Source organism: Branchiostoma lanceolatum, chromosome 8 (assembly GCF_035083965.1).
Source record: "Branchiostoma lanceolatum isolate klBraLanc5 chromosome 8, klBraLanc5.hap2, whole genome shotgun sequence".
NCBI classification, from domain to species: Eukaryota; Metazoa; Chordata; class Leptocardii; order Amphioxiformes; family Branchiostomatidae; genus Branchiostoma; species Branchiostoma lanceolatum.
The window spans coordinates 8,829,902-8,857,860 of record NC_089729.1 but is presented as its reverse complement, the minus strand read 5'-3'; the positions used below and the strand labels follow the sequence as shown (position 1 = coordinate 8,857,860).

At 40.3% G+C, this 27,959-nt stretch overlaps 1 protein-coding gene across 1 annotated transcript; it reads left to right on the top strand.

Annotated features, from left to right (window-relative positions):
• The first annotated feature begins 211 nt into the window (after positions 1-211).
• On the top strand, positions 212-27,858 carry LOC136439632 (cytoplasmic phosphatidylinositol transfer protein 1-like). Its single transcript, XM_066435101.1, has 10 exons — positions 212-475; positions 9,882-10,030; positions 11,756-11,844; positions 19,040-19,047; positions 20,089-20,160; positions 22,711-22,809; positions 23,218-23,277; positions 23,578-23,673; positions 24,509-24,572; positions 24,976-27,858. The coding sequence occupies exons 1-10, from the start codon at positions 428-430 to the stop codon at positions 25,215-25,217; spliced, it is 927 nt and encodes a 308-aa protein (XP_066291198.1). The 5' UTR covers positions 212-427; the 3' UTR covers positions 25,218-27,858.
• The last annotated feature ends 101 nt before the right edge of the window (positions 27,859-27,959 follow it).

Genomic DNA, 27,959 nt, shown 5'->3' with positions numbered 1-27,959 from the left:
AAAAGAACAAAAAGCAGGCTCTGTAAACATCTTATCATGATCTTTCTAAATGAACCTTTTGAGGTCCATCCTTGCTTTATCAGAAGTGGAATATCAAAGAACCTTCTTGTCATGATGTACGCGATATGACGCCACTAACCCGCCCCTCCCTCCGGCTACTGTCACGTTGGTACGGTCTAATACAGCCCACGTGACTTTGTTTCCCCTGCAGAAGTCACCGAGCGGCCGGACCGGAGAAGTCGGGCCATCCTCCATCACAACACCGCCTCCAGTCGCCCTTCCCTCCGTTTCAGGAGAACCCCACTACCTCTGCCGCATTCCTGCTGCATGGATACAGCGCTGACGTTCTTCAGATAGCCCCGGATCGCGCCCAGACGTCCGTCCCCGCTACATTTCCACCCTGCCCGGCCCGTACCTGTGGACCACCATGCTGATGAAGGAGTACCGCATCTGTATGCCTCTAACGGTGGAGGAGGTAAGTCTGATCTGCCGGCATTTCCCTCCCGTCTTCGCGACACTCGGGCGGTATTCCTCACACGATCCCGTGCACGTAGCGCCGCAGATGCGCCTGCCTCTTGGTTAGAGGTTACAGGAAATGGAATCGACGATTTACAGCTGTAGTCAGGAGGTGATACTAGTACTGTACTCCATGTCATCTCCGACGATTTTCGGGAAGGGACCTTTCCGGGTCAGTGCTTTTAACAGCGAGGTGCTCACTGCTAGAACAGATGGGGACAAGGTTAATGCATTAATGTGCTATAAAATGCTGGCCTGCACACTTCTTTTCATTGGTGCTATCAAGGTGCTATAAACCAAAGGTGCAACCTTGGGATTTCAGTGGGAACTTGGAGATTTAGAGATTAGAGGCACTTAAGATAAATCTGGGAGCAGGTGCATCTAGCACAGACATTGACGCCTCCCATTGTACGTAATGTGAAGTCAGCGATGCTCCATACATGTTCATATGGCTATATAAAGCTGTCAGTAGATGGTGGTAGTTTGATATGATTCAAGTCAATTCACTTCAAATTTATAATGATAAATGTAGACATTTGCTGGTTTGAAGAAGCATTTAATTTGTAATAGCAGATTTATAGTGAATCTGAGTACCAAGATATTAAATTGGTGTGGCCTAAGCTTGAAAACGCTATATTCATAATATTGCAATTATAAAAAAGCAACAAAAAACCCCCCAAAAACTAAGCTTGCCTGTACAACACAGTATAGTTTCCTGCCATTGTTACTGGGTTCGAGTCTTGGAGATAAAGTGATTCCAGAGACATTACCTTATATGTTAGGAGGATTTAGGGCTATGCCGACAGCTGGACTTGGTCATATGATTTCTAAAAGGTCTATAAAGGGCAAAGTTCCAGCATTAGCCCTTTTAGGTACTGTGCAGGGCTCTGAAAAAAGAAATCATAGCTAGTACCCAAGATAATTCACATATGGTTATCCTCATAAGAGTAGTTTTTTTTTACCATCTGTTGTGTCCTGGAAAATTCTAGAATACTTGATTACCGTACAATGTACATGTATGACCAAGTTTTGATAAAACCTCCTTGGTATGACTGATTCCCCTTCCTCAAACCACTCCTAACTATTATGTTACAAAATTACAAACTTTCAGAAAGTGACAATAAAAGATCTAGAACTGTATGCTTCTAAAGGGAGATGGAGATGAAGCCACAATGCTGTAATAAGCAGGACTTAATGATGCAGTATTTGGGGGGGCAGTCTGATTGAACTCCTGTATTGGACACCCCCCGGGAATGGACTAACCGGACTAATTCAGTACAATTCACTACTGCGGTGGTATTTTAAGAACATGTATGCTTAAGAACAGGTGCACCTGTGACAGAAAAGATTTGCAACTTTCTTTCTGTGAGTTTTTAAAGGATGAGGTGGAATCACAACATAATTTTAAATCAGCATCCTGAAAGTATAAAAGTAGATTTAATAGTCTACAAAATTGCTTGTCTGACCACTTCTTTGCCTGCTCCTGTCTTTTATTTCAAGTCTATGAGCCACATTTTGACGTTGATCTTTGCCCTATATTGATATTGATCTAGCTATAGGGGAATTTGCTTTTGCTTCAGGCCTTGCTTGTCCCTGTCTACTAACAGTCATATCACATGCTAAATACCAATTTGTTTGTTTGCTGTTGAATGCAAATCCATTACGTAGAACATTTCCCACTTAGTTGCTGTGCAGATACATCACACATATTACTATAAATAGTATAATGTTTATGTACATACACACACACACACACAAACACACACACTCAGACATGCATGCACATACACACAAACAGACATGCATGCACAAACATATATGGACGCTCACAGACACACATGTATGCAAAATGTACATTCTGCTTGGATTAGTTTTGGAGTAGATGCATCTGTGTACATACCCACTCATACCAATTTGTCTGAATAGAGGCCTTATTGATCTCACAGTACTGCACAATACCTGCTATCAGTACCTGTGGCATTTAATTGAGATTATTAAACACAACTGTTTGCTGAGTGGTGTGACAGCTGTTTTATCTCAAAGTTAAACCATACTTGCATTTTTCCTTACCTTTGGTTTGAGTAGGCAGACTGCCAGACGTGCCCACATCAAAAATTGCCAAAGGTCAAAAATTGCCAGAGTTCAGTATAATGATAAGTTTTGAGACCCATTCTAGATTTATCTATCAACATTTATGAAATGGGTCAAAAGTGTGTGTAAGCCCTTCCCATACTAAAACCTTTTGTATAGTAGCTCACCTATAATCTTAGTTTCCTAGACTTGTTGTAAGTAATACAAAGAGAAAGATCAAACTCTATTGCGCAACAAATGTAACAGGTACAATGTATGGCAAGTTCGTAGGTAGTACAAAATATCAAGACATATATGTCTCATATATATGTCTTTGCTTATTAACAATGCTGATGAATTCTACAAAACTTAAGACTAAACACTACGGTATCCAATAAGACCAATACAGTATACGTATATGGAACATGTATTACATGATTGATACACATCAATTGTTTGCGTCAGAGATGATTCGATTTCTTTTTAGAAAAGAGGTAGAAATGTATTGGCCTATGTACAAGGAAATTGCATCAGGACATGACATAAGTAAATTAAAAGTTCCTGAGCTTGTCTAAGATGGTAAGGTTATGTTTGCAATTGCGGGTGATAACATTCATAAGTGTCTGTCTTTCTTCAATATACGTGGGACATGTTAAAAGAAAGTGGACATGTTGATCGTATCTTTACATTTGCCAAGTTAAATGAATAAAAGTTACCATTTCTATGTGTTCGAGTAAGGGTATGTTAAGTTTCAAATGTATGTGTACTTTGACATTCTTTGGCTTGTGTGATTTCATCAAACATGAAAATTGATAATCTAAATATTATATCCGTGTATGACATGCTACTAAATATGAAATTACTTGGCTTATTTACGTGCACATTTCTTGTGAGCATATTTTCAACTCAAGCGCTATAAATTTTTTGGCCAGCAGAAAGTGTGATCCCATTTGAAATGCTTATTGTCTTTCATCTGATGTAACAAGGCTGTTCATGTGTTGATGAAGCATGTAGGGTGTGAGGTGACAAAAGGAGTGAACACACTTTTCAGGCTTGCTCCTGAAATGCGACCCTGCTTTGGCTGTAAGGCAAGAATGTGCCAATCTGTGAATTGCAGTATGCCTTGTGTGTGATTTTGAAGTGAAAAATACAATCATGTTTGACCCCTCTTGATAGGTCTAAATAAACACGGGATGATGATGTAAAAGATATTCCTTTGGCAGTGTCATAAAGGTGGTGTCACACAGCAGGTAAGTAGCACGCCTGACGAACATGCAAGCTCAAAAGCACATTTTCATCCTGTGTACGGCTGGTGTCCTTTTGATCACTGCACAGTTTCGGGATCGGATAATGTTTGCACATCACAGAGCTCGGTCCAATATAACGGTAGATTTTGAGGCCAATGATGCACTCGATTCCTTGGAGATTTTGAAATTCATTGACCCTTCACCCTCCTCAGCAGGCCTGACTCGCTCGGTATGTTACCTCCCGCATCGGCCCTGCTATTCCAAGCCAGTATTCTGGCTTCTGGCGACGTTACTGACAGTTGCTCATGAATGATTAATGAGCTAACCTTATTTGGCACAAACAGGCGTTATTTTGTTCTGAACCCAAAGTAGCGATGTAACACGTAACCTGATTGGCTGATAGCTTCCCGGCGACCTTTGCGGTTGTGCACAAGATGAGCTTGTGCAAAACCTCTGATGGCTGAAAACTGTTTTGGTGGTGACGTCGCCAGAAGCCAGAATACCGGCTTGCAATTGGAATAGCAGGGCCGATGCCGGAGGTATATACCAAGCGAGTTGGGCCTGCTGAGGTGGGTGTGACCCTCTAGTAATCAACAAATTTGGCTGTGTGTCATTGATTCTGATGGTGGCTTGATAGTGCTTGATAGATTTACCTCAATCTCCTTTCCACCAGAGGATGCGACATATGAGTGACCAAATATTTAGCAGATTGGTCAACGAATTTCACAGACAAAGAAAAAGATTTTATGTTTTGTGTGTTTTGTTGTCTTTTAAACCATGTGTTTGCATTGTGCATCATATTCCAATTATGAAATCGAGAGTCACATAGCTGCAATCTTGGTTGCTCAACAGTTGCATAGCAATCGCTTTCTGGTGGAAACTGGAAAGAAGCCTTAGACAAACTAAAGTTGACATTGCTCACTGTGGTGAAGTTTATATAACCTTTCATAAAAGAACATGTGAAATCTGTCAACTGTAAGGCAAACAGGTCCTTGATTTCTGTACCCCCTTTATAATGAAAATGTGCAGATGCTTCCCTGGTTGTGGCATTGCATAGTTGACAGTTTGTTATCCATTTTAGTTTTAACCCTCAAGATGTCATACTGACAGTGACAGATTTGCAATTATATTTGAAGTCAACCAATATATTAATTTTGTATTGAAGAGTAAGACATCATGATGTTTAATGCAAGTTTCAGAACCAAACATGGTCAATAGAAATAGTGACAGACAATGATCCTTTCTATATGCTAAGTTCAAGGAAGGGAGGAAGGGGTGAAATTCCTAGTCCTTAAAAGGTCCATAAAGCAAAAAAGTCTTTATAAGATTTAGTGCATCATCACAAAAATTGCTTTACAATTAATTCATAACCCAGTTATAAGACTCTGATTATGTATAAACTATAATGAGGCAGATATGGCTTGAACAGCTATTATAATATATGAGATCTGCTGCATTATTGAATTTTCTTCATGTTTGTGTGCAATGCCACTAACGTGACATTATGGTGCAGTGTCGGGGTTTAGTTCCTGAATCAGGCATACAGTGATCACGTGATATCTTTGGATCAATCAAAATAACTCAGGTGCCAAATCAAATTTGTCTTCGTTCTAAAGTTCAACTTTCTTGCTGGAACTCAGGCTTATATTTATACATGGATACAGTGATATAACAGGTCAGGTCTGTTCATTTTTTGCTTTAAGACAATGTGAAAAGACAAGTACGGAAATCCCCCTCAATGTCTTTCACCTTTATTTTGTACATCTTTGTTTCATAAAAGACTGTACATTATATTTCTCCCTTTGACTGTCGCTGCCTACCTCACTGTTGGTTATTTTGCTGATCCCTCTTTCAATCTGTAGCCTGGGTACCATACTCCACAGAGTTAGCAAGCGAAAAGATTGAGCCAGCGGTTGCTACAGAGAAAGGCACCCAGGCTACTCATTCTAGCTAGTCAATTTGTTGGCTAGGAAGGTATGGAATTGTTTGGCCTTCTGCAAAAAGCCAAGACGTCATAGGGAGTAAAATGTAAAGCTGTTAGTGTACGTCGTCTGATGGCTTTGACAGCTGTGTTTGGGACAGGCATAGTGTGATGTAAACATCACTGTAATTAACGATATGTCCCCATGGAGACGAAACACGTCATCCTTACATGACCAGCATGCTGATCAGCTACTTGGCCAGTCACACAAGGTCATTGAACTTATATGGCTGTTACTGAGATGTTTTAAAGGCGTTGTTTGCTTGTACCTGTCATTAACACTACATTAGATTCAGTCCGTCAAGTTCAATTTGGCATCCATCCAACCCCAGTCCATCAGAGGTTAACCTTCTCCCTGCTGCCTAACCCTGTAACCAATACAAATTTGGTGCTAAATGGCTACCTTTGCAGCAAGAAGGTTAGCAATGCAGACAGACTGAAGCTGAAATGGGGATGTATCCCAGGCCAGTCAAGTTTAGATGCAGAACTATTTGTTTTTATCAGTCTGGCATACTATGCTGCTATTTAACCAGGGCGTTGAAAATGTTTCTGATGTGTAACGTTACATTTGTAATTTGAAATCCTCTCAGTCAGCTGAAACCAAGACGATTTGGTTGTTCTCAGAACTGGAAATCCATATTAAACGTTGAACTGTAGAAGCTACATGAAAACGGAGAATGGGGAGAAACTACCTTGTTACATACAATGTCAGGTAATGAATATAGTCAGATTCAAGTTCTCCTCCCAGCCGTCTGTTTTCATGATGTCTTCTTTTGATCACTCAGGTCATCGAGTAATGGAACAGAAGGCATGAGCCTGTAATGTCCCTAATTTGGCCAAGCATACTGTGGCACCCCTACTCTTCTTGATACCTGTGGTGGGTTCTTTACTGCTGTTAACATGCTAGTGCTAATTTAACCTGCCCACATACCAAATATCATCGTAATGCATCAAGAGGTTCTTGAGTTATGCTGACTACAGTAGTCCGGAAACACAAACAGACAAACAGACAGACAAACAGACACACAGACACACCCAAAACAATATCTCCATTTTTCATTGAGATAAAAATGGATGCAGTAGTTTCCTATGTATTGTACATGTACAGTAGGTACATATTACTCTCCAAGCAGGGTTTGGTTGAGAAGATTCTGACCTTTTTATCATATGCCCCATTTTTTCCCCCACTGGCCCCACCAGAAGAAAAATGGGGCATATGATAAGAAGGTTGCAATCTTCCCCTACCAACCTCTGCTTGGAGAGTAGGTATATATATATATGTGTGTAATGACAGATGTCCCCTCGTTCAGTGGGGCATACCTGGCAGCTGGGGAACAGCAGATAACACCTAATGAAAGGTTCTGGGACAGAGGATGGTGTCATTACATCGCGCATGGTGATCTCCTTACTGCCATGTCCTTCATTTCTATAATGAATGATGATTACAATGTAGTTGTTAAGGGGAATTGAGGAGCTCGCACATGCCATAAAACTTATAGGTCATAAAGTTAGGTGGTTACGTACACATTTTGTACACAATTGTAACGCTGCATTCACATTTGCCGTAGGTGGTCATGTGATTTCGATGTTATAGGATACTCAAGCACTAAGACGGCCTTTTCTGTATCAACTTAAAATAATCAAGAGAGCTCAATCTTGTTTGACACGTGCATGACTATCCCAAAAATGCTGTCTGTTTGCATCTGCATGATGAAGGTGACCAGACCCAGCCTTACAGCTACAGTGCTATATGATGGAGAGAGACAAAGTCTATAGGACTTTATTGAAAAGGCTCCATTCAATGACAAGAAGGAGGAATGCACTAGCCATATTTGCACCTGCTGCAGCCAGGAGCCCGGCGTGATGGATAAGACAGGCTGAAGTAACTGCTGTTTGCTGAGGTCACTCCAGGACAGAGTGTGGTGCCTAGCCTGTCACAGCTGCCACTCCATCACACTCAAGTCAACAGGACATCCTTAATGGCTCTCCTACTGGTCCCTACTATTTACTTATCTAATTACTTCTTAACTGGTTCATTTGGGGATAAGCATCTGAGTCACACACTCGCACAGTGTAGTCTTGTTCTTTTGCTTGATAACTCTACAAGCTTGGCAGTCGGTAGAGTATAACATGTAATAACGTAACTCCACAAGGGTACATAATTCCTACACCCTGAAAAGATACAACAATGTACAGACTGTACGTCCAAACAGATCTCCAACCCAACATCCCCCAGTCTATCTAAACTCCTGTACATATCACTCCTGTATATCTAAACTGTGCATACCTGGGGGCTGCTGCACCAGAGATCTCTCAGCCACTTTTTCAAAGTGGCAGATTTACGTAACCCAGCGGATCAATGTTAATGAAGGTTATAGATGAGGCATAAGATTGTTGATATTGAGTCTAAACCACAATAATCATGGTTCTTCCGGCTAGTGGAAAGGGGTCTAAAGACTGTCAGGATTATCTCTTGAGCAGACTGTGCTCTTAACGGACCTCTTGATAACGTGTCAAGGGGAAAGCGCTCATCCTTGCCAAGATGTGCTTGACTTGGTCAAGATCTGTACTATGATAACATAACCTTAAGTACATGTATGTTGATAAAGGTTAGCCATCCAGGTAATAAGATATGCCAAAAAACAGTTACTCAAGCAACTAGATAAGATTTTTTGATCTTCTTTTTTTAGTAGTAGTACTTAGTATCCATATTAGTACTCTCATAGTCATAGATATCATAGTTTTCCTGCTAACTGGACTGGAAAATTGTTTTGTAGGATTTGGTCCAGTAAAAAAAACACGTACCTATCCAGCCCGCTGAAAATGGTCACCAGGCTACATTCTTATCCATATGGTAAGGACTATTCTTGGCGGCACACAGTTGTGGCTGCTGTAGATGTTGACTATGAAGACGATTAAGTGCATTAACCCAGTAAAATGTCAGAGATGGCTTTTTTATCCTGTACACTTCATGCACTAAGCCATAACCCAGTAAAATGTCAGAGATGCCTTATTTATCCTGTACGCCACATGCGCTAAGCCTTAACCCAGTAAAATGTCAGAGATGGCTTTTCAATCCTGTACACCACATGCACTAAGCCCTGTCTCACATACAGGCTCCCCCTTTAGACTGGAATACTGCCTTATTAGTCTATCCTCCTGTGAAGATGATGAACGCATGATTGGGACTAACTAGGGTGCCAGGAAACTGCATATTATTGATGAGATCATCATCTCCATAGCAACTGAGCAGCTTATGATTCAGTTAAATCTGACAGATTGTTGTGGCTGGTATGGGGTTATCATCATTGGTAAAAACGTCCATAAGGAGGGACTTAACTGCATGCCATGTTGAGATATCCTACGAACAGGAATGTGAAGATATATGTTTGTAGACAGGGTCGGTAGTTAGTAGCTAACAGTCTAAGGTGAGGCAAGGTGATTTGTCGAAAGAAACCATGTGGTCACTAAGCAGGGGACATTGGTAGTACCAGTATGTTTCAATTTTATTCACTGCGTGCATTTGTGTTTCAATGGGCTTTCAAGGCAATATTCTTCGTACCATCAACTGTGTAGGTTATTTTCTAAAAGTTGGCAGTTATACTGTTGTTCTGATGTATTATTGTAAGTACATGTAATATGCTCATTAAATGTAATAAGTGCACTCCTGATGAAAATTCAAGGGCACAAACATGTCATTTCATTTTCAAGTGGCTTCTTGCAATATCATAATATGACCTGTGCTAAGGCCCCATTGCACTTCTAGCCATCGAAAACCGTTATGATCCGCCTCAGTCTCATTCCGAAGACCAAAACTTTACTTTTGCCCTATAATTGTCACCTTTTTAGCTTGTATTTATTGCATTGTATTTTGTGTCAGGGTTGTACGTTTTGCAATGTATGATATGTGGTGCATGATACCAGGTGTTCGTTATCTGTGTTCGGCGTGTATTGTGTTGTTGCAATCCAGATAAATCAAGACAAAAATTAAAAGATGTAATTGCTTCCTGTGCACACCTGTTTTGAGAGGAGTTCCAAGTTAACGCTGTTGTTTTTGTGCCCTACAGTACAGGATAGGACAACTGTACATGATCGCCAAGCACAGCCAGGAGCAGAGCATGAAGGGCGAGGGAGTGGAGGTGGTACGCAACGAGCCCTGCGAAGACGAGGAGCACGGGAGGGGGCGCTACACGGAGAAGAGGATCCACCTGTCTAGGTATGTGAATTGTAGCCTGGTAACAATCATCTACTAACATAATTCCACCAGTGTATACAATTCCGCCACCCTGAACATACATGTACACGTCCAAACAGATCTCCAACCCAACGTCTCCCAGTATAATGCACTCTGCATACCTGGGGGTGTCTACGTATGAGAATTGTAGCCAGGTAACATCTAATTACATAATTCCACCAGGGTACATAATTCTGCCACCCAAAGATACTTCCAAATAGATCTCCAACCCAAAGTCTCCCAGTATAATGCTCTCCTAGATATCTAAACTGTGCATATCTGGGAGATCTCTCTAACCCATTGTTTTTCAAAGTGGCTGATTTATGTACATGAACAGCGGACTAATTTTAATGGAGGTTATCCTTCCAATCCCACATATAGCTCCAGTTCCTTCCTCTGATAGCATTACTGTTGTTTTTCCCTCAGTCCCCATTGAAACCTTTGGTCCTTACATCCTTTGTTATTTCGGGAATCAAATGGGATCGAGCCTCCAAATGCCTGTTTGAACCTGGTTTCCTTGACAAGGACCAGTCTACTCAGAGCCAATCAGAGACTCAGAGCTTGTGTGTTACACTGAAGGGCAGTTGTACCAGCTATATAGATATAGATACAGATACAATCAGAACTCTCCCTGATATTATAGGAGAATATTCAAATGCCAAATAGTTGTGTATCATCTGGACCCTGCCTATTGAAAGAACGAAGTGGAGCTAGAATTGGGTGGATACTGGGCTAGGAGGATTGTATATCTATGTTCGATATTCTCTCTGCATTAAGAGTCCATTAGTGGTAAGTATGTCCATCTGGCCATTTGGGTGTCATTACCAGTGAAATAGTCAATACATCAGCAGCATGGCGCAGAGTAGCCTGACATGTGGAATAGCGGCGTTGATGACAAGACATTACTCACAAGTGTGAGAGCACCACGCTCATTAGATAGATCTGTTTTGTTTCATCACACATTTTACTCTCATTTGAACAATGCAGGTATCTCAGGATTGGTACTCAGACATTCTGGAACCACTCTTTAGCAATCTGTAATGAAAAATGGCATTTTTAAAATGTAAAATTCTTTCTGGTTCATCGTAGTTGATAGTGTAGATAATGTCTCTTGGTAGTCCTTCGAAGTCGAAGATGACTTTCAATAGGGCCGGGTAGCACCTCTTACGAATATTATAATGAAACAAACTTCATGAATGCTTGAATGATAAGAATACATGTATGTTGATCCCAGCAGCTCATGGTGAACAAATTTGATCTGATTTTACAGACATCACCAGATCATAGACGTCTTTGTTGCCATAGCCTGAATGATATTTATTAGAAGCCTGGAAGCAGAAGCAATCAAAGTGTTTACATCTCTCAGTCTACCTAGGCAGCAGGGTGCGCTGTCAGGGCGAATCATAATCTCCACTCACAATCCAGAAATAATTGTAGCTTCCAGCCATTTTACTGGAAACAATAACACGGCCTGTCGCCTGCAGCTGCATGTGCTGACGGACCGACTTGATGTTTATCTCATGAAAAACATGAAAGAAATGTTAATACTTTTTTTTAGAGCAGTGTATAGAGTGGAAGTAAATTTCAGAATTTTGTCCAGTTGTAGGGATTAAATTGTCTTTAAATATGGTTTACCAGGATGTCTGACCTTCATAAATGCATCTTCAAATTGATGTATGTCATGACTGAAACTTGTTTTTTGTACAGCCGGCTGCCCAGCTGGATACGTGCTGTGGTCCCCAGGATCTTCTACATCACAGAGAGAGCCTGGAACTTTTATCCACACACCATCACAGGTAACAACTTCTGTTTATTTATTTATTGCTTTGGCTGTTCAGGACACTTGGGAGCATGTGGCCTTGAGTGAGTGTTCAGGACACAAAGCCAGGGCTGCCCAACTAGCCTGTTGCTATTACAAAGGGCTAGCCCTGCTGAAAGGGACAAGACATCACAATGGATTTAATTTTATTGTTTATTGTATATTTCGCACATAGAGAAATAGATACATTTACAATTGAGAAAATAACAGTGGAGTGCAGGGAAGGCTGAAAGCTAAGTGCTAATATAAATTCTCCCTTATATACATTATCGATCAAATTATAACAAATGAAATAAACAAACTAAACAAAGAGAAATAAGATTGGCAATAAATAAATGAAACAATATGATAGTGTGAATACAGTGATAAAGAAATCATCACCATCTTAGTCAATTATAGGTGGATTTAGACATGGACAGCATAACAATCTATAACAATATTCTAAGTACAAACTATTTTATATAAATGATCTAAGATAGCATCTATAATGGAATCTTCGCCAGGAGATCAGAGTCAGTGCGTACACATGCATATCAACTTCTGTGTTTCAGTCTATGTAAACCCGGGCTTTCTCCAGCGTCTGTTCTTCTGCCGCTGGCCTAAACTTTTGTTGCTTGGGACGGAGAAAAATGTCATCAATTTTGTCCCTCCTGATGGACAAAAATCAAAACTTTATCAAAAGGGCCACAAAATATTTCCTAATCAAAATGAAGCTATTTGAAATTTGCAGTTCAAAGGATTTAGATTTTAGAGTTTGCTGGCCCCTAGAATTCCATAGATTCCTTGCTCCTTTGGTGCTCAGCACAGAGCTTTGTTCTGTCTGGCTGAAAAGACAGAAAAATCCAGAGCTAGAAAGAGCCCTGATGTGAGCTAAGTTTTAGGAATGCTTTGGAATATTGAAATGTATTTCAAATGCAAGAAAGACTCTCATATAAGTTCTAGCCAGTAACCTATGTACGGTATTCTGACATGCAATTCTTAAAAGCCCTTAATCACGGGTCATCTTTATTCATAGCTACATGGTTGAAGACGGACATTGGTCTTGAGGCGATCCCTTTGAAATCTCAGTCTGTTATGATGCAGTACAGATTGGTACAGTGTAGCTTTAGGCGTGTTTTGTTCAAAGGGGCTTTTATGTGCAGAATGGATAATTGCTTTTTTAGAAAGTCTGAAACGAAGGGAAGGAGGGTGCACCTGCTTAATGATGTAGGTGGACTAAACATTAGTTCACCTTTCTTCGCTCTGTCTGCCTCGAGCTCCCTTCATTCCTCTTAAAACGGAGTATTGAGGGAGGTATGCTAGTGCGACATCAATAATACCGCCAGAATTGCAAACTTGAGAGACTCAAGTGTTTGATAACCATGCATTTGGAGACCACGGTTACTATTTTGCCAGATCAGTGTCAATTGACTATTACGGAGTAACACAAAACTTTGATGTTTAGATGTCAATTGCACAGTGACTGGTATTACCCTAATGCGAATGGACACAGAAAACCTTCGCCGAAACACAAGCCATGGCTCACGACTGGCTATAATCATACTGTAAATGTTGAAATGTTCGCAGTGGTTTTATTTTCCTGGATTTCGAGGTGACCTCTCTATTGCGAAATTACGACAGCATTTCCATTGCATTACCACTGTACTACAGAAATATTTCAAGCGCGGTGAAAGTCTCCTTTCCACTGCGAAATTAAGTCTCCTTGAAATGAAAGTAAATGAAATTACAGTAGTAAGATAGAGGAGTTTGGTATACCAGTCAATGGTGAACCTGCAACTATCCCCGGTTAATGGACTGATGATGAGGACGAGGACCTCTCCCTAATACAACTTTACATAAGATCTGGTGGTGTGCCTTGGTGAGATTTGAGCTGGTTGTTTGTTTATTTATTTATCCCACTGAACACTCATGTTTTCTCTGGAAAATTTGTTTTCCCCCTGTACCAGCACAAACTACAAGAAGGCCGTTGTATTACTCAATATGAGTCAATGGACACTGATCTGGGAAAATAGTAAACCATCATTTCTTTCTGTTACATGTCGATATGAAAGATTACCATTGCCACATTGCCCTTACCATACCATTTTGGTATACACATCTAGTTTTCTCTGCCAAATACCCTATGGCTGGCGGCCCAAATTGCATAGGATTTTGTCTCAGAATAAATATCATAATGCCCTATGGCGACGAGTTAGGTAGGTTGGAAAAAGAAACCAGCAAAGCTATATTTGGCGTTAAAACAAAATGTCCCCTCTCCCACCTTAGGGGAGGGTATTAACTGATATATAAGCTATAGCGACATTTGCAGCAAAGTAATATGTACACCTGGCTGGACTTAGTAATGACATGTTGCTGCGCACGGAAAGATCTATGTAGGGAATTTCCCTGTGGCTTGATGTGGTGTTGTCAACCCTTATCACAATCGCCACATGTTACATAACAGCCTTCAAAGAAAGTAGTCCCCTCTTATTAGTGTTATGGATTCTGCTGATGTGATGTGGTGTGGTGTAGCAGCAATGCAGATGGAGAAAGGAAATTGTTCATCATGGAAAAGTACCAGTCTTTCTGTTCCTTGCTTTTCCATTTAAAAGTTCAAAGACATTTCTCTTCGCATTCTTATCAATGACTCAATTTCTCACATGCATAACTTCATGTGGTTATTGATAAGTAATTCAATATTCATATATATATATATATATGAAATATTGAATATTGTTCTATATTAGTAATACATTGGATAGTCAATTGTTTCTTATTTGGCCAGGCAAGTTTGTCCAATCCAATCGATGTACTGTAAATTTGTTTATTCATGCTGTGATTTTATTTTTGCGGTAGGAGTGAAAAGGTGTTTATTGCAGTGTTTTAGATCCAACACTGAAACAATTCTGTAGTACAGTGGTAATACATCATTGGAAATGCATATCCAGAGTGTCCCAGATTCGTGGTGGAAAGGTCACTACAAAAAACGCAAAAATAGAACCACTGCGCAAGTTACACAATTTACAGTAACTGTTTCAGCACCAAGGGCAGGGGTTGTTTTCAAAAATTGGACATGTCACTAACAAGTCCAGCCATGTGTTTCTTTGTTCATTCAGACTAGGGGTGGGTACCGGTACAAACAATTCAGGTCCGGTCCAGGTCCAGGTCCAGGTCCAGAGGGTCAGGTCCAGGTCCGGACCTGTACCTGTACCTGATTATAGTAGTGTCGCAGTACATCATATTTTGGAGAGCGAGACACACGCAAAAGTCTCCAAACGTCATGTCTGGAACGATATAATTTCTTAGGTTTGCACTTTGTCTCAAAATTATAATTATACTCTTCTCGCCGTCTGTTTACTAATCCTTTAAGTGTTTCTAGGTATGATTCACAGCTAACGTCTTCGAAAACGAAGTTAAATCTGCTGTTTTGTATTTTCTTAGACCAGTTATGTGGCCGCCTGGTACTATGAATTTTCTAATCGGTCCATAGGCCGGTCCACTGATTTTATACGGACCGGTTTTTTGGACCGGTCCATTAAGAAATACTGGTTTTGTACCGGTACACGGTACCGGTACCCACCCCTAATTCAGACCCTTGTAGTGCCTAGAGGCAAATAGGGCTGCAAGTTTCCTTGCTATTTCTGTAGCAGGGTTTATCCTAACAGGGAGGGGTTGCTAGCTCTTCCCCTTTTACCATGCTCAAGGTACGTCCTCAAACCATTTTCCCTTCCGAAAGACGGCTGTAGACCCAACCGAAATGTCCTGACTCGGGACTTGAACTAGTGTCTCCAAGTTACCAACTAATTAGAAACAGGGCTCATCTGTGAGGCTGCTACCAGTTGAGCCACAGGGACATCCCCAGCCAGTTGTAGAACTCTCTTACTTCGGTTCAAATATGTTATATATAAGAGTAATACGTTTTTCTAGAGAGGATGGGGTATTTTGTTTTAATGGCTTTTCTGGTTTCTTCGTTTAAAGGTTATGATACATTACCATACATTCATTTTTGAGAAAAAAAAGCTGTGAAATTTGCTATGAGGATAAGTGTAAAAAGTCATGTCAAAATGCAGCAAATCAAAACATGTGATGACCACAGCAAATGGCGCTTGTTGTTTGACTTGTCAGCGTCGACAGTGGAAGGAAGTCGTTATTCAAAGTAAACCACACCAACCCGTGTGTGCTAAAAGTGGTGCAATTTACTAATGAGTCTAGTGGGCAGCAATTCACAGTGCCATTTGGGTCTGCTTTGACAGTGTTTTAACTACAATTAGTTCCTAAATGACTGATCTTTCACACCACACCAATACATCACTTCCTGCAATCTTTCGTGCAACTGTGCTGTAATTTCTGGGCCCATGGTGACATTGGGGACCTAATCCACTCTAAAGCTGCGACCTAATAATGAGTGCCCTTGTGTGGGTAATGAAGGTCATGTGGACAGGGTGACAGCCAACATGTTTATGAGAAAAACATATGACAATCTCTCATCTTATTTTCAGTCCCAGATGAGTACTGTTTATATCAAAATTGGTTGGTAGAGGAAAGTAAGATTAAAAAAAAAACAGCTTATATCATTTTAGCTGCAATATATCCCTTTTAATTTGAAACCTACAGAAGACCAGGGATGATGAAGACAAGACACATGTGGCATGTCTATCATATAAAAGCCAGTTACTTGTACTTCATTGAACATTGGGAAGAATGAATGAAGACTCGGGAATCATTAGAAGAGCTGCAGAATTGAATCAATTTTGGCTTCTATTTACGTCAGTCTTGAATTGCTCATTTGTTCCTGTCTTTTTCCGTAGTAGGGTATATTTTTACATGGGGGGGGGGGGTTGCTAGTCCTTCCCCTTTTAAATCAACGTAATCGAGGCAACTCCTCGAACATGGGACCTCCATTTTACATCCATTCCGAAAGGCGAGTGCAGCCCCAACCGGGTTGCTCTACCCAGGATTGAACTGGGGTCTCCCACTTGGCAAGATGGAAACAAGAGCTCAACTGTGAGGCTACTACCAGTTGATCGATGAGCTACAGGGACATCCCAGTCTTATATTGAAAGAAAATGTGGTTCAAATCGGACTTGTTATGACCAGAGAAACATTAGTGGCTACAGCGTCTTTTCTGAAGATGTGGCATAAATATGTATAGTTGACTTGAGGTTGTCCACTACTATTTGCCCAGAGAATATTAGCCCTTACCTGCTGATACAAGTTGCTGGAAGCTGACGCTGTTTTAACTGGCGGATCAGAGTCATCCGTGCGTTTGTCACATGAGTGCAGCGAGTAGTGTGACCAGGTTCCGCTCCATGTTATTTGTATCAGAAAGCTTGTGACTTGTGTATGAAAGGCAAATTTTGCGAATGATATTCACACTGTGCTGTTCTAGGTATCACATGTAGTAGTGTTAAATCAGTCTTTACCAGACTAACTATGCTGGCTTAAGGGAGAATAATTTTGCCAGGGGCCGGAACTTTGGCCATTATGCGGTTTCATTGCCTTCGGAGGAGGAAATGTGACTTTCCGCAGACTGACTCTCCTGGCCATTTTTCCCCCTTTTTTTGCGGAAAGTCTGCTCTTTCTGTACTCTCATTGGAAGGCCTGGTGGAGGCTAGTGTTAAATACCACTAATCGACATATCCCCAACTATGAATCTATGTTACAAAAAGATCTTAACAGGTGATGAAAATTTCCTTTTTATCATTAGATTTTAAAAATTGTAGCTTTATTGGGATATACTGATTAGGGGTAATCAATCCATAAAAACTGATCAATACATGTACATTTTGTATATCCTTAGTGTAGTTAACCCTATCTTATAATTTCTTAACTCCGACAATAACAAGGAAGCAGATATGGAAACATTCATTAAGTGTTCAGGTTTTTCTGGTAACATAGATTAATAGTCCGCTGTGCACTCATATAGTGGTATTTCCGGAAAGCTCGTAAGCCTGGTAAATCCGTTCCGAGTCTCCGTAGAAGGAGCCTGTCTGGCCTCTCCATATTTGGCCTCGGAGGAAAGCTGTAATGGTGTGGGCAGAATCACCAACACTTAGTCAAGGTCACCGAGCTGTGAAGGTCACGAGACATGCACTGGTTTCCACCCCAACCCGCTATAATGACTGATAACAGTTATCAATCTAATGGACCCATGTGACCGGCTGATGGGACTTTGCGTCTTTGCTTCAGCGCGTTTCGTCCCTTTTTTCCATTATCACGATCGCGATGCTAATCCTTGATTCCGACAAGGCAAACAAATCTTCTTTTTTTTCGGTTGTCAAACCCTTTAAGTGCTGAGTTAATCTGAATATGCATTGGAAGCCAGAAGGAGCATGTACTGTACTATGATGACTGTAGTTATTTATAGTTATATAAGTTAGGTTGGTCTATTTTCCCAAGACAGTTTTGGGGTTAAACTGTGTCCTTATTCCAAATAGTACTGCAAAGTCTAACTGTACTAGTTAATGGCACACACGAATACAATGATTTATAGTGAGAGCAAAAAAAATCAATAAAAGTAATTAGGTACTAACAGTAATTAAATGCTATCATGATGTGAAATGGTTGTGAGCAATGTTGAAAATGTATTGTCCAAATGCAGAATACCGTATAAACCCTTGTATTCTAAACCACCTCTTGTATCTTCTAGTAGACTTTGGAAAAGTGACAACCTTTCCAGCATACATGTGTATGAATGAATGAATGAATGAAATTCTATTTTTGTGTCTTGTGCTATGTACCCAGCCCGTGTGGGCTTATAAGACACCAATATGATACATGATACATGCATTGAGATAACAAAGGTACGGAATAACAGAATCAAGTAGGTTTACAGAAGGTTGAAAACAAATATGACAATTGACACCTGACTCACCAATGCAAAAGTTTTTCAGATTGAAGTTCTAAACAGTGTAGATAAAATTGTATGAAGCTGGTAAAACTATAACTACTTGTTCATGTTGTGCCAGTATATGTACAATATTTACCATTGCATCCTATATCTGTATGGTAATGTATGTCATTGATCAATTTTTTGAGTAACATGTAACTTGGAAGCATATTGACATTATTCTAGACTTTCTTTCAAGATGATTGCAAGACTTGCTATGTAATATGAAGAGGAAGTTTGTCACATCCATGCTAACCCATTCGTCTTTCTCTCTCCTGTATGTCTGATGCCGTTTGCTGAACAGAATACACGGTAAGAATTTCTCGGCCAGAATTCATTTGCCCGAAGCAACCCAACCATTTGCAGTCCGTAGGCGTAGATTGCACGGGAGGAAATTAATGTCGCAGCGATGTAGCATGGCTGCATGTAGAGGCCTTTGTCTCCCCTTATCAGCCCAAATTGGTTTTTCATTGGAAATTGGGCCACAGAGATTGAGTTCTATTGATTTTTACATTGCAATCCATAACTTGTCATGAGGAGGCGGGGGTGCGCTTGATACATTAATAAAATACTGAATCTGTGCTTGTCTTTGATATTGTAATGGATAGGTCTTTCAGGGTGTGATATTTTTTCATATCTAAACCATATTGTTCTACAAAATAATAACTGTTTTTTATCTGTTTATAGTTTATGTGATGTATATGTACTTCAATTTGATAGCTTTGTACAGATTTCATCTCTTTTTGTTTTCCCAGCCCATTTTTGTATCAATTTCGGTCATTTTGATATTGTAAATTGTGCCATTTTTCAGTTCCCTGTCACAGTTATGAAATATCTGCTTTGAATTTCCAGAGATGCAAGAAAAATGGGGAAGTACAGTGCAAAATTTTCATAAACACACTGAAGTCTGAATATTACAAGAAGCGCACAAATCCAAAAGAGCACAGAGTGGTTTTGAAAATATGCTCACTTTTTCCCCTTTGTACCAGTTGTTGCACTGTACTTGTTGACAGTTGGAAGGATTGATCAACACATGTATGCAGGGGTGCCTAAATAAGTATTCATCCAAATTTTACTGAATTCATAAGATCAACTACTAAGAAACATACAAATTTCACGGATCCTCGTATGAATTCTGTAAAATTTGTATGTTTCTTAGCGGTGCATTGTATGAATTCCATAAAATTCACATGTTAAAACTCGTATGAATTCCACAGAATTCGTATAAATACTTAGGAACCCCTGGTATGGAAGAGAGCACAGTTCTTCATAGTCAACAACCACGTCTTACCAGTATCACTGTATAGTAGAGTAACAGTAAATGTCTAATTTGTTTTTATTGTTCCCTTACAGTGTTCCTTTTTGCCAAAGTTCATCATCCTGATAGAGACGAAGTACCAGAATAACAATGGCAGCAGCTGCAATGTAAGTCTGGTACCCTGTTCATAATCACCCGTTTTTGGCCACACCAGTCTACTTTCTTGGTTCTCATGAGATTTCAAGCAAAAATTCAACAAGAGCACAAGATAAAATAAAGAGAATTCTAGAAGGAAAACTTGGCATCTGACTATATTCAGTCCCTAATAAAGATACAGACTTTCCCGTCTGACTTGGTTTTCATGTCAATATCCCTATTCATTATAATGTTGTTATTTTTAGGTCTAAGAACCAACAAATTAAATTAGTGCGTTCTTAGTACTTGTTACAGTCTATGTATAACATTCACCCCGTGGCATTGCTTATGCGAGTCGTGAATGTCAGTTTAACTTTTTGCTTTGTAGTTTGCAATGCGCAGACGTAAATGTTATTTCAAGTCCTCCTGCTTAAGAGCATCTGTGATTCGTGAACGCCGTCTTTTTCGGGCATTAATGTATCGAACTTACGTACGTTTGGCTCATTCCCTTCCAATCCCGACAAAAGTCACCTAAATTCGGCCGTGTGAAGCAGGATTCCCGTCAGACACGATTATAAAGAGCATTTAATGTTTCGGGACAAAGTTACGAGAAAAATGTTCCCCCCAGCAAATGTTGGAATTTCTAACCGTCTTAAACACTAAATGTACTCATCAATTTGGGGAGGCGAATTTCAACTGTGGAAATCCACACCTTATGCATTATTTTTATGCAACATGCAACTTTGACATGTTTTCTCCTGATGTTTCGAGGCAATATCAACATTCCGACAAAATATATTAGATGCTTCTAGTTGAATGCATCCAGCACAAAAAGAATGACGTCCAAAGACACCAAAGCACCTTTCTGGCGGGAATGCTGGTGTGAAGGTGATATGTATATCGATGCTCTTGTCGTGGATGGAGGCTAAAGTGGCTTTTTACTCCATCTGCCTACTAGAATGAAGAACCTCTCCATCTAAACAAATGATGGGGGAAGAAATTGAGTTGAAGGGGCAGCTGGTTGTAGTGGCTTGTATAGAATCAAAGGCAGGGTGTGTGGGTAGATAGCAAGGCTTGACTTGAGTGTTTCATTAAGAATGGCTTTACCATCGAGTCTGGGAGATGCCCAGATATTAGAAATTAATGCATGTATATGTGGGGCTGGAAACACCACCTGCATATACACGTTAGTGCAAGTAGAAATGCAGTTCTGCGGGTGTTTCTAATGTGTACCTGCAACCTGCACTGGTCTGTGTACTACATGTAGGTACAGTGTATAAAATCAAAAGTGCACTTTGTGGCTTTTTGTTAACCGAGTGTACTGTTTGTTACCAGTTAACTGGTTTCTGAATACATGTAGTTACTAAGTAATGGGTTGATCTACATTTTGTAAAATCTACTTTTCCATCAGAGTAGATACGATTTTGTCTGTTGCAGGTAATTTTGCATGTTACCTGCACCACGGCATGGTTGCTCCCCCAAACTATTCTGAGCCCTGGTATGGCAAAACTTTCATTTTGTAAATGAGGCAGATTGAGGTCACCTAATCGCTGAGGAGTACAGGATCGATAACAGTGATACAAGGCAAGATAACTTTGTAACGAGCCTCATTATGTTCAGTACTGCCTAAGAGCCTTTTCACTATACCCATTAGTGGTTTGAAGGTTATGGCAGGACAAGTACAAGTATCTGTATCTATATAGCACATCAGCTTGGCAGGCACGCGGCAGCAGCTGGTTGTATTACACTGAACGGCCTCACACACCTCGTCTTTGCCCATCTGACTGCAACCGTTTTTAAAACTATTTAGTGAGGATGTTGCTACAGTATTTGATGACAACGAGTTCCATTCTACTATGGTTCTTGGAAAATACAAAGTGGTGTCATTGGTAAAACAAAAGTCCGCACATCTTTGGGGGGAATTTCTGGTGACACCCAATACAAAAAGACAGACCTTAGAATGGATAATTTGATATTTTAGATACATTTTTAACACATAATAGTGACATTTTTAGTGTTGCATTAAAAATCAATACTCTGCTGACATGTTGCTGATATGCAACTCCATTAACATAAAATCCACCACTTTGAAAACAGTGGGTTTGAGAGATCTCTAGTGCAGTACCCTCAGGTATGCACAGGTTAGATTTTACATGAGTGCATTGTACCGGGTGACGTTGGGTTGGAGATCCGGTTGGACGTATCTTCTCAGGGTGGCGGAATTATGTACCCTGGTGCAATTATGTTGGTAGATGCCAGCTTCCTTTGGAAGATAAGGGCTGGTTCTGCTTTGCACTTAAGCTTGGTGTGGTGGTCCCAAACACGACTCATCTTGTATCCATCCCCCCTCATCCCAGTTCAGGACTGATGTAGATTTTCTGATGCAGACTGCCTTAGTATCATTAATCCAACGAATGAATCTGTTGTCCACTATGCCTAACACCTTAGCCCCCTCCCTGTCTATTACGGAGTTAATGTTTGTGATGTGGTCTGTCACAGCTGATTTTTTTCGAAGCTCTTCAGTGCTCAGTGATTTGCTGACCTAATGAGACCATTAACGGAGTGAACGTTGTTGTTTTCAGTGCTTGGGTCTGACAGACGAGGAGCTGACCCAGAGAGAGGTGGACTTCATCGACATCGCGACGGACGAGATTCCAGACAAACAGTACCAGGCCAGCGAGGTGGGCGGAATATCTCATCTTCAGTTGATGGATGCACAGCATGTTTATGTGACGTCATCCGTCATCGATGCATTCGCTGTGTCTGGTCCATATTTGTGTGTCAGTTAATCGTAGCTCAAACGTTTCTGGACGGTTAGAGATCTTCTGACTCCTCAAAATGACCACTGTTTATAGTGTCTAAACCTAAGAGAATAGAATGGCACAAGAGTATTTTAAATCTTGCTAGTGAAACACAAAGACTCTGTGTATGTTGAAATGCAAATATGGACAAAAACACGACAGGCAGTGTTCATTGATGTTATGTTACTGTTACTGATATCAAAACTCTTTTGATTAAAATGAAGATCCCAATGGATTAAAGTCTGATATTTCATTGCTAATGCCAGATGTTTCTCCTGTGTTCTTTAGGACTGTACAAAATTTAAATCTAAGAAGACAAACAGAGGACCTTTGGCAGAGGGATGGAGGGTACGTAGTGTTTATCACTCTACTGGTAGTACTGCAAGTCTCATACATGTACCTTTGCTATCTTTCTTTCCTTTTCCTTGCTTTTTGGTTTTTCCTAACGCATTCAATACTGATACAAAATGAATGAAGCAACTGGATAAATTTTGTAAAGATTCAGACGTTACAGATACATGTACTATCCGCTATCTTTTATCAGTGACTGGGAATGTCTGACTCTTTAGAGAATTTATCCAACTGTTGCATGATTTATTTCATAATATGTAAATACATGCAGTACTAATTGGCACCTATTTGCTGCAGGACACCCATGACCCAATCATGTGTTCCTATAAGCTGGTGACGGTGAAGTTCGAGGTGTGGGGTCTGCAGACCAGAGTTGAGGCATTCGCCCACAGAGTAAGTAACTTAGTACTGTATTCATTATTTTATTGTTATAAAAAGGACGGTAACAATAAATTCAGTAGTTTTGTGACCCTTTTATAGATCTCGGGGATGTTATGGTCCCTGGGCACTAAGATACTAGAAAGAGTTTACTGTATTCCTGCTAAAGGACTGAAAGAGGCAACGGCTTGAGAAGTTACCTTCTCCCAGAGCCTGCAAAACGATGGACTCCTTTTCTTATATTTTTTCCCTCTTGAATTTGATGTATTCAGTAGTATAGAACTAGAGTGGTTACATGTTGATTTGAATCAGTGCATAATTTACACGTACATCAAGCGTCTCCCTGCTGTCTAACTCATAACCAATACAAATCAAATTTGGAGCCAGGTGGCTTCCTCGCTGGATCAAGGTTGGAAAAAAGCTTTTATCTCCACCTGTTGGCTCAATGCAGGGATCTCCCTATAAATTTAGAGTGTGATGGTGCTAGGGGTAAAATGTGGCATGTCAGATAGACACACTCCCCTTCCTGAGGGTGAAGCTTCATATACAAATGGCAGTCATCCCCTTGGAGTTAAGCATTACATCTTACCTAAAATTGCATTCTGAAGGGACAAGAAAAAATACACAGTAGAAAAGTAGAGTGATGCACACCGAGCCTCTTTGGCTTATCTGTCTAAAAGTGTGCCAAAAACACACTACAATTTGGTTGCCAAAGTGCCAACATCTAGCACATTTGCAACCAAGGACCATACAAATTGTTGTTTAATAGCTGTTGCCATACATTGTACATGTACAATTGTCGTGCAATAAGTTCATCCATTGCAAGGACAAGTAATTGCTCCATCCCCAGGCCATCAGGGACATTCTCCTGGTTGGGCATCGGCAGGCCTTCACCTGGGTGGACGAGTGGTTTGGTGAGTACCACCAAGTATCTTCTTCAGAATCATTTCTAGGGCTGCATTATAAATTGTAATGTCAGGGACACTGTGGGATCACATGATGAGTAGACAAAAAAGAAAGGAAGGGTAAATGTGCAAATAGTATGAAAATATCTGTATTCATGTACTTGTACATGTAGGTTCTTAGCCTTCTAGCCAACTCGCACAGTGGATTTCAACATATACCGCATACTTACGAAATTATATGTTACTAACCTCTCCCTGATTAGACAACTAAGATTTGTTGATGTGTTACTGCGGTTTAGAAGTTACGGTCACCAACAAAGAATGCATGGCATAGTTAAGAAATACCAACAATATTGATGAGTGATCAATCATATACATGTATATATATGACATACATGTACCCATACTACAGGGATGGCCATGGACGATGTTCGGGACTTTGAGCAACGTCTGCAGGAGGAGACCAACCAGAGGGTGTTAGCCACCCCGTCGTCGGAGAACCTCAGCATGACGACAGCTTCCCCCGGCTCCACACCCGAGCCGTCGCCGCTGGGACCCTCCCCGCCCATGGACTTCCCGCGTAGGAAATCCTCTGCGGGCTGTGGGACCCAGGCCGACGCCCCCAGCACCAGCAAACAGTCCGACCCACAATAGCAAGATGCAGCACGTAACATCGTGTAACAACCCACCTGAACAAACTTCAGACCCTACTCCTGTGTAAGGTGTTCCTCTTCTAGTCTGCACTAGAGAAATGGCCGGGAAGACAATCTGAGTAATCATAGCTGGCTCTGAGGGTTTAGTCTTCCATAGGACTACAATTGACACACTAGGTTACCAGTCTGGGGACACTAAGCACTGTTACTTGTCATGCAGAGGTCTCAAATCTCAGACTTTTTGTTTATCCACTTCTCAAATGTTCCTTACAGAACTTCATGTGTATCTAAATGTGTACAGACTGTCACTCTTGTACACTGGTAGTACAGGGTTTTGAAATGAAGAGAATGAAATGTACATGCGTTCACTTGACAGAACAGTGATAAGCAATTTGTAATGTGGGGGGTGCCTTCTTGTGTCCTATGGCAGATTGACACTCAGTGTAAGCATCACCAATCTTCTTTGGGATCCAAAGTGTTTACAAGAAGTTCAGTTTCAGGAAATAATAGTTTGGATGTACAGAATCCCATATTTGTTACAGCCAAACAAGGCTTAGAGAGAAGTTATGTTGTATATGTTTATGTATAGAAGTAACATTGTACATACAAGAAATGTGCACGGTTTCTAGATGTAACACACTGTGTAATGTGTATGTATAAAACATGTATCCGTATTGTGCAGTACTTACAACATGAAAATACCATCAACCACCGCAAGTTAAGTCTCTCAACCTGTGTGCAATGATTTGTCTTCAGCTAGGTTTTTCTCATGATGTACATGTAGGACTCGTAAGTTATTATTTTGGAATTAATTTATGCCAAAGTTTTATAAGGTCAAACAAAATATTTTGTTTGTTTGTTTTGCAATTGAATGGTTCAGATTAAACTATGTCAGATGTAAGGCAGCCAGTATGAAGACATCCAATATTAAACACTAACTTTACTAGTACTGTATCAGTGTGCATGAATGTTGTCAGTGGTGTAATACTTCTCTTGACAGATAGGGGGTGCTACGTAACAAGCTGCACCAGGACCCATATACATGTATGTACATTGAAAATGGTTATGAACAAATCATGTTAAAGTTTGGGTTGAAACATTTTAAGGAAGTAGCTGTTACCAGATCTCCCTACCTGATGATTAGGTTGGCTTTGTTCAAATATAGATGATGTTTTTAGTTTGTGTCTGCAAGATAACAGGCATGTGAACCCCTAGCCCTGTAAGTTAACTCAAATATAGTTTGGGATATAACCAAGCCAGGAGGGTCATGTTGCTACATTTTATTGGGCATTTGTGTCAAATATTAGTCCATTGACTCCTATTCATCAGTTAATCATAACATCACAGCAAGAAGTTACTTAACCTTTGGCACACTAAAGTAGCCATTTCGCCACCAATTCTTTGTTGGTTACAGGGTTAGGCAACAGGTTATCAGATTGATGGGTTACTTACATAGATTACAATATGAACAGCCACTCAACCATCAGTTACAAATGTTCATAGTATTCTGGCTGTGACAGATTTGTTGACAACAGTATTAAGAAACAAGTACATTTGTACTTTAATATACAACAGTCCATTTTGTTGAGAAGTCCAGTTGGATGTGCCTTTGGTGCACTCATATTACAGTTCACCAAGCCGGTAACTTTCTTCTGGGTATCATTGGAATGTGCCATTTTAGTGTCCCAGGTTTTTACATAAGCCCTCAGTTGCAAATTAAGGCAGGTGTGCTGGCTCACTTGTAAATTGAGAAGAGATTATGTACTAGGTATTGTCCATGTCATGGGTGTATGCAATCACTTTTGACAAGACAATGTCATGTTCCCAGCAACTTAATCACTATATAATTGTAAAGGTATCTGTATACGTGTAGCAGCAATATTAGTTGGCTAGTGCCATGTACATATATGTACAGTACATGGTACAAATCGCTATTGTAAAAGGTATCTGAATGTACACCTGTGGGAGCAATTTTAGTTGGCTAGTGCCATGTATATAACAGTACATGGTACAAGTACAAAAAGTAGTCTGACAGTGTTAAACATGTACTGACCATGTTGGACACAAGAACTTCATGTCACTGCTGGTGACATACCAAGTACATGAACAAAAACTAATAAACCGTTCTGTGACTTAAGAAACATGTACCTGAAGATGGGTTGGTATTGATTATTGTATTATGATAGGGAGTAATAGAAGTAAAGTAATATCTGTTATTGCCGATTTCCGCAACATCTCCTTTTTATCAAACTGGTGAATTTTAGAATGGTGGCTAGATAAGTTGGTTCATCGTGTAAGGGGATGTGTGTGCACACCTCAGAGACTGTATTATCGTGACTACCATAAGTTTGTTGCACAATTTAAAATGTGGCCTGTTAGTCAGTCTTTATTTCCTGGTTAGAAACTGGTTGATGGTAGCAATTCTCATTCAGTTCTTCTCTTCACATCCCCATGTTTAGCAACCCAAGCCACACACGGATAATGCCCCACCGTTGTGGCTAGCTACATTGTACCATAACTGTATTCATGTTGTAAAAATGTACAATACTGGAGTGTACAGAATCGGATGGCTACTCCAGTACTCATGATTCAATATTCTCATGTATAGCAACTCAAGATGACACAATATACATGTAAACCCATTGAGGAGGGTGTCATGACTTTCTTGATTTATTTTGAAATGTTTGCACTATTCTATTTAAAATGCTTGGGGTGTGTGATCTTACTTGTCAACATAATAAGG

Excerpts from the sequence above, each read along its gene's own strand:
- LOC136439632 (XM_066435101.1), top strand. The coding sequence starts at position 428 with ATGCTGATGAAGGAGTACCGCATCTGTATGCCTCTAACGGTGGAGGAG. Across the intron at positions 20,161-22,710 it reads ACAATGGCAGCAGCTGCAAT|TGCTTGGGTCTGACAGACGA; the intron begins GTAAGTCTGGTA and ends TGTTGTTTTCAG. Across the intron at positions 23,674-24,508 it reads TTGAGGCATTCGCCCACAGA|GCCATCAGGGACATTCTCCT; the intron begins GTAAGTAACTTA and ends CTCCATCCCCAG.